General features: G+C 30.0%; 1 protein-coding gene across 1 annotated transcript in view; it reads right to left on the reverse strand.

Moving 5' to 3' along the window:
* Window positions 1-1,846: 1,846 nt before the first annotated feature.
* The window catches only part of LOC100574537, a 50,917-nt gene continuing 44,483 nt past the window's right edge, over window positions 1,847-8,280 (reverse strand). Inside the window, exon 4 of the mRNA XM_003243685.4 lies at window positions 1,847-2,756. Within this exon, the coding sequence (XP_003243733.1) occupies window positions 2,604-2,756 (153 nt within the window). The 3' untranslated portion in view covers window positions 1,847-2,603. The remainder of the gene's footprint in view (window positions 2,757-8,280) is intronic.

Genomic DNA, 8,280 nt, shown 5'->3' on the forward strand with positions numbered 1-8,280 from the left:
ATCATGGGTTTAAGATTTAAGTTTATTTTTACTTTTTGAAAACGTTGAAAGTAATTGTTATTCAAATTTAAATCTTAAACGGCAGTGATGCAATATAATATAATAATTGATAAAATAAACAATTTCTTTTTTAAAAAACTGTGATATATATTACATAGTATGTAATGACCTTAAGGAAGTAGTTTTAATGATCAAATAAACAATTTATTTTTAAAAAAAATGTGATATATATTACATAGTATGTAATGAGTAATGACCTTAAGGAAGTAGTTTTAATGGAGATAATAGTGGGATATTTAACCTATAATAGGTAGGTACAAAGAAATGAAAGCAAAAACACAGATATAGCAAATTAATAAACATATATTTGCGTTGTTTACAATATTATCACAAATGTGTGTCAAAATTAAAGCAAATACACAAGAAATACATAGATTGTTATGCCTAAGCTTAAGTTATAAATAAATAGTTCTATGAAAGCATATTTTACAACCTTATGATATATTAATTAATTCTATTATTATACAGCTCTATTCAACTTCGGAATTTCATATCAAAATACTTTATTGATAGTGTGTACATTAATCTAATTTTTAGGACACAAAGATTTAACTAAAACAGGCAAAATATTAAAAACATCAGAACATTTAAAATAATATTATCTTAAATGTATTATAGTTAGATGTTTATTGGATATAGAGACACCAAAATGTTTATGGACGGGTTATCTGATTTTATGGCCGTAAAACACCGATTAATGTACTTATATTATTACAACTATTTTTTTTTTTATATATATCAATTATGAATTATAAGTAGAGATTTTACATTTTTACCTTAAAATTAATTTTTTTCATGAAATCATCGTAGCTCGACTTATCACTCTTAAACTATAGTTATTAATTAGGTACTTATTATTATAATGTCGATACTAATAGTATAATTTTAGTTGTACAAAATGGAAGTAACATTAAAAAAATTACTTGTTAAACTTTTAAGAAATCCAAGACATTTGAGCGCATACATATCCGATCAGATACATCTGAATCACGTTTGAGTGATAAAACCAGCTCACGTACGGATTATCGTTGGGATTGCAATGAAAAGTATATAAAATGCCAGAAATTTACATTACAGCTCATGCGAATTCTTAAAACTTTAACTGAAAATCTGAAACAGAAAGTTTTATGTTCTGCATTTTTTAAAAACTTTTCCATGAAACTTCACCCTGCTTTAATGCTACCACGTCCACTGTAAATGGATCTATAGGGTGACGAATCTGCAGTTTAATATGTGGACAACAAGATAAAAGCCGTTTTTGTTATTTTTAAAAATAAATGTATACAATTTGACTTCTGATTATCAAAAAAAAATGTAACAAAATAAAACTACACACAATTATGTTCATTTATTAATCGATTGAAATAATAATATCTACTAAAAAAAAATATTATATTTATTATAGGTACTTCTTATTTTACTCTTAAATACGTAATTTTTATACACCTATGACCTAATTATAACTATAACTTAACATGTAAATATGTAACATTACAGTTCCCAGGCTATTTAAACATTATTATAATATAATGGTTTCAATTACCGGAGAATATAATAATTTAATAACGAAGAAATGTAATCATCATACATGATACAAGATACATGTTATAAAATTGTTCGATTCGGTATGTATTTTATAAAACATAATTGCATCATATTATATAGGTATTATTCAATTATTGTGTTGAATTTATACCAACCAGAATAATATTATTTAATACGCTATTTTATTTTTATTAATAACAATAGAAAAATACTAATTTTGGAATAAGCCGGGATAGTTCATAATAATTTTATTACGATATAATATTTTTAACTACATTATATTACACTCATTTCCCACAGCAAATATTAATTTGACCATAGTACACTCATAAACTCATAACTAGCAATTAGCTGTAGTATGATACTATTTTATTATTTATTTAATTCATTACGTTCATCAACAGAATACGAGGGTTAACTCGTTTAAAATCACTTCAGCGGTGTAATCGAATTTAGTTTAATCCTCGTATCCAGTGTGCAGCCCTATACTACACGAGAAACAAAATAATATTGTGCATACCTATTTACTATTTAGTGCGGTACTTAATTCGATGTGATTATAATCACCCTACGTATTTATCTGATTGTATTGATTTTAATAAACAGTATGTTATATTATTATATTTACAAGATGTCTTCGTAATAAAAAAGAAAAAAAAAACATTAAAACATTGGCAGTGAATATGAATCCTGCAGTCATTATCTACAAAAAAATATTGTCATACCAATAGGTGCCTATATAATATTATAATTATAATGACATTAATCATGTATTTTGCTACGAAAATAATATTATCTCGGATGGTTCAGAAAAATGTGAACACTGCCCCCCCCCCATCCCCCCTCCACAGTAGGTATTTTATGCATTTAACGTATTACAATAATATTATCTTTGTAATTGTTTAGGATTGAATATACATAATTCAGCGAATAGTCTCAGGTGCGCGTCTATTGGTCGGAACAATCCTTTTTTGCTTTTTTCGAGTTACTTTTTATTGTTACGGCCGATTTGTATCGAAATCTCTTCTCCGAATAACGGCGAAATGTGTTGTTTGGAAACTGTTGTTTTTTGTGGATCCACACTCCAACGAACCGGTGATACTGTAGCCCATGTTGAAGTCAGCTGTGCTCACATTGGACGTAAGGCATAACTGAGAAACAAAAAGTATTTTACGATTAAAATTTTAAAATGTAGGTATTTGACACATTATAATAATTATTGTACTAGTACAATACATTTGATCGTAGATAAGTAGTAATAAAGTCACTATATATCAGGATAACACTATTTTGTTCTTGTATATTTAGAAATTGTAAGCGTTTATATCCAATACAAAATCATAGACAGACAATTAGTTTTGACTTGTTACACCACATATATAGTAACATAATGATAATAATACTAATAACTACAATTTATAGTAATTTATGAGTCCGGTGACTAAAAAAGAAAATTAATGTTGGTTTCACTGTTACTGATTTTATATTATTCTTCGTGTGTGTGTGTGTGTGTGTGTAGAAGTATTTTTTTTAGTTGAAGGAGTATTTCAAATGTTTCATTATATTATTATTAAAATATTATATATTTAGGCGATACCTACTATGTTTTAGTGACTTAATTTATGAAGATTTGAGTAGTATAGTTTCCTAATTCTAATTTAAATTTTGGAAATTTAATGCTGCATCCGTATTATTTTGTTTTCCGGATAACGGACTCACTAGAAAAATATTTTACAAATCACATTTCATCGTGTAAATTATTGGGTGGTTTCGTGAATCATGTCTGAAAAAGCATCAAATTCTGTATAATGCTACTTTGTATAATGCTACGTATCATCAAAATATAGAGGCTAGGAGAGGCCTTGGACATCTGGGTTATAATATTTTGGTGTAGTCAATTGTGGGTAGAGACTAGTACCTACATTTCATTATACTTATCATTCACTCACAACGTGTGACGCCGTGTTTATGCTCTTGCTGTAATATTGCTTACATATTATTAATAAACCCAAACGGTTCTTTTCAGACCAAAAATATCGTAAACTGTAAGTTGAATTTTTATAGGATGAAAATTAGATAAGGCGAATATAGTGTTGTTTCAAATTTCAATACAATACAACACGTTTGAACTATGTATATAATAAGTGTTTTAAAAATGTAAAACGTATTTTTGTTGCTACGGGGCTATTGATTAATATTTCTACACATATAATAAAGTTCTAAGCATTCGACTACGGTAGGTAGGTATATAATATTATTAAACCTGCACCCACGTAGCACGTGTAATACGTTTTCTGCTATTTAAATAATAATTAAATTCACCGGAATTTTCCGTATAACGATTTTTCGTCATGTGTACCTACCTATATATTATAATAAAATAATATGAGCTCGATCGTGAAATGCGTCATTTGTTCGGCGTAACTATACGGTAAACGCGCCTACCTAAGCGAAAAGCCGTCGTCGAGAATAAACGACGGCAGCCGAGAAAAAAAATTTAGCGAAAAAAGAATAATATTATACTTAAGTAATTTCTCGTTTGCCCGTTTACTCGCGTTATGTGCGCCCCGTGCAATATATCAAAAGGCGCGCCACCGGGGCGGCAGACTGGGGCCTCTTAATATATATGTATTGTATTGTATTAAGCGCACTTATTTTTACAAGCAATCCTTTGTCCCTGAACAAAGGCGACACATAATACGCGCGCAGGTTATATTATTATTATGTAATATGTTATAATATTATAACAGACCGCCTTGCGCTGATATGATCCGCGAGCGCTGCACATTGACCAATTACGTGTCCGAGCTGCAAGCGCCACCGTGTGCGGATGCGGAGGGGCAAAGGCTCCGGTTAATTAGAAAACGCCGCGCACAAGAGCCGTTCTCTATAAGGATCTTTTGTAATAATAATAATAATAATAATAATGCATACTCGAGATTGCCGAGACGCAAAAAGTCTCAGAACACAATAATAATTAAGATTGATTTATTGCGGCTGGCTTAACATATTATTCATAATCGTCGTCGTCGTCGTAGTCGCGGTCGTCGTATAGGCACTGCAGAGAAACAGATTGCTGGTTGTTATGTTATACGTCGTCTCGTCACGCGGAAAATCTTCTATTAGGGAGACTTTTACACACGCGGGTTTTTCGGTACACGTTTTCCCTTTACCGCTTCCACCACCCACTCCAACAACACTACCGCCACCACCCACATGGCGCACACGCGCTGCTTGTCAGTGTGAGTTTTATACATGTGTAGTGCGCGTGGTAGAAACTTTAATAATAATAATAATATTTCGTAGAAATTCCGGAAAATAAAGTTTTCTGCTAAAACTTTGTAACACTTCACTCACCCCTATTTATACATATAATATATCTATTAAATACGACCGGGTGTACCGAGCTAGCACGTAAAAACGAAACAAATATGCACGCGGTTGTTCTTCAGCCATTGAACCCGCCACCCCGTAGTGGGTCTATACACCATATTATTACTTATGTATATACGATAAATTATATATTATATTATGATATAATCGGTCGACGGTTTTAAATTTCCTTTGCTCGGGGACGGTCGTATACGATGCCCTCCGCGTGGTCTGAGTCCCGAGACTTGACGTGGGTACGCGTCTGTCGTTTAACGTGTGATCATTACTACGTACTATTATTATTGTTGTTGTTCATGTCGTTGTTGCAGCAGTTTTATTTCACAATACAAGTTTATAATATTACTATTTACTATATGATATATTATTATTATATTACATACATACGTAGGTATACGTACCTACGCTGCAATGTTATTACGATGTGAACAACTACCTACAATAACTCAAAATCCATTTGACAAATTAAAATAACGGTGGTATTATATTATGACAAACGATACCGTGTTATCCTTTGAATGCGCGCGTGCTTCTTATAAATTATTATTATCCCGTCCAAAACTTTAAAAGCTCGCAAACTACATCATATAAGTATCACGTTGCAGTCGTTTCCAGCCACCCTACCTACATACCAGTTTATTATTATAGATAGGCACGTGTTCCGTATGCTTTCGTAATGACATTTTTTTGTTTTTATTGCAAACGACGAGCGTTAGTGAATTTAATTTGAACGCAAAAACTATTTGGATAAACACACTTCAAAGCATTGAATAATATAATATGCTTATAACATAATAATATTGTAGGTTACCTCCACATATATATTATGTGTGTGTGTGTCTGTGTGTTTATTGTCACTTACTGTTTTACATATAAATTCATAAACAGATAATGTAATGCTTTGATATATTATTATTTTGCTCTTACATGATTGATTATGTAGATACGGAAACCCCATGCCAGGATTGAAATATTATAGGGTGACCTTTTTTTATACGTTATAATAACTAGTTTTCATTTATTGACATTTAAGTTTTTAACATTGACGTCGTGTAATGTTAATGTAAAAATTCAGTCAGATTGTAGATAAAGCTGTTATAAATAATGGTGGTAAAAAAATAAAAAAAAAACATTATTTTTACTTATTTGTAATAATATAAATCAAGCCGACGTATAGCGATTTTTTTTTTTTTTAAATATTGAATACCAACATTAAAAAGATTGAATTACTTTCCATTCTATTATCTTTCTTGAATTCGAGAAATTTTTCATTTAAATGTATTGAACCAGAAATGCACTTTTCTATCAAATATATCAACAAATTTCACAAAATGAAGATTGAAGAGTCTAAGGGAATTTCATTAAAACAATTTTAGAATAGGGATCGACTGACGTCGACTTCGCGATTTAAAAAAAAGTTTAATATACTAGTGCATATTTTGATTAATGTGATGAGGGTTTAAAGTGTGAAATGCACACATAGTACCTACATAATATATCATGAGATGGTGTACTTAGGTTCAATATCATAACATCGTATGATTTTATATTTTATTATAGCTGATCCTGCACGGCATTGCTCGAGATGAATTAAATACCCGTGGATTTACCCCTTCTTAAACTATCCGTTAAATATAAACAGACTTTTAACCCAGTTATTTGAGTTGTTAAGACCAAATATAAAATACATTTTAAAATATAATATATCCCATCACTATGACTATCATCATCTATAACTATTTTATTTTCAATCACCATAGATGGCAAATTGGCAACAATATATAAATAAAAAAAAGTTATAGTTTTCATGAGTCAACCATATTAAATATATTGTACCTATGTGTTGAAAAGTAAAAAGTAAATTATAAAAAGTAGCCTTTGAGTCTATGACATTACGGATCTAGCTGAATTTATTGACAAACATTTCATGAAAATCGAGGTCGAAAACTGTGGATTTACATCATGGTCATCCGATTTAGTCCTTTAATTTTATTTAATAGATATATTTTTTAATTATAACTGATCCCGAACGGTGTTGCCGGTTAAAAGTTAAATAATGAAAGTGGATTTGTTCTGTCATTAAATTAAAATTGTACTTACATATTTTTAACACATTTATTTGGGTGGTTTTTATCAAGTATAAAATACAGGTCTAGAAATAAATCCGTTATAATAACTATTTTATTTTATGTAACTAATTTATTGTAGCCCTATGTATATGGTCCAGTGCAGTAGGCCCCACTTCAAAATGCAACATTTAAAACATTTTGGTTATACCAAAATTTCAGAACCATGTGTGCAGTAGGCTTGGCTGTGGATCTCTTACACACGCATTGCTTTTTATTAATATAGACCATGATCCCTGTGGAAAATAATTGTTATTTTTATATACTATAAAAGTAAAATACAAAGTAAAGTTTGAGCTGTTTATTTCTATTTAGCGCACAAGTTTAAATTAAGTATCAAAATGTTACCTAAATGGCTAAATGTCCAAATTACAATAATACGTACTGATTAAATGTATGGGATAATTAGTATTTACTAATCACTACTTACTAGTTCATCTCATCGGTAATCACTAATCAGTTATTATCACTCATCGACTAACGGAATAACTAACTTTAATATTCATAAGTGAATGAAGTTTGATTTGAAAAATATCATGGGAAATACCTACGTGATAATTATACCGTAAATTGACAGCTGTTTATAAATAATTTATTCACTGACAAATATTGATTTAGAATTTAACGTTGAAAAATTGTTATGAAATTATATTTCGATATCTGAAAGTGAATAACAATCAAAAATAAATATTTTACGCAATACCTACACGTAAAAAAAAGATGTTATTAACAGGGCGTTTTTACAGACAAAACCAAACGAGGTATACAATAAACGTAGTTTATACTATTTTAATATTGTGACTGTTTGAGCTATTTGTTTATACGACTACATTAAAGAGTATTTTCAAAATGGTTGGAAGAAAACCTGCTGTAGAGCCTCGTGAAGTTGTTGCGGCTGTTATGCAATTTAAAGAGAGGGTAGTGATGAATGACGATGATGATAACAGAAGTAAGTATTTTTTAATATAAACCATAAATTAGTAATATTTGTAATCTTATTGAAAAACATCGTCGTACATGTACCAAATAATAATAATGAAGTTATATTAGAATCAGTGGCTCAACCCCCTGGACTCCCCTCCACCTCTTGGACCATGTCTATAATGGGCTATTATATATAAGACATATATTTTTTTTATTTTAATTTAGAAATAGATAA

Source organism: Acyrthosiphon pisum, chromosome A2 (genome assembly GCF_005508785.2).
Source record: "Acyrthosiphon pisum isolate AL4f chromosome A2, pea_aphid_22Mar2018_4r6ur, whole genome shotgun sequence".
Taxonomy (NCBI): Eukaryota; Metazoa; Arthropoda; class Insecta; order Hemiptera; family Aphididae; genus Acyrthosiphon; species Acyrthosiphon pisum.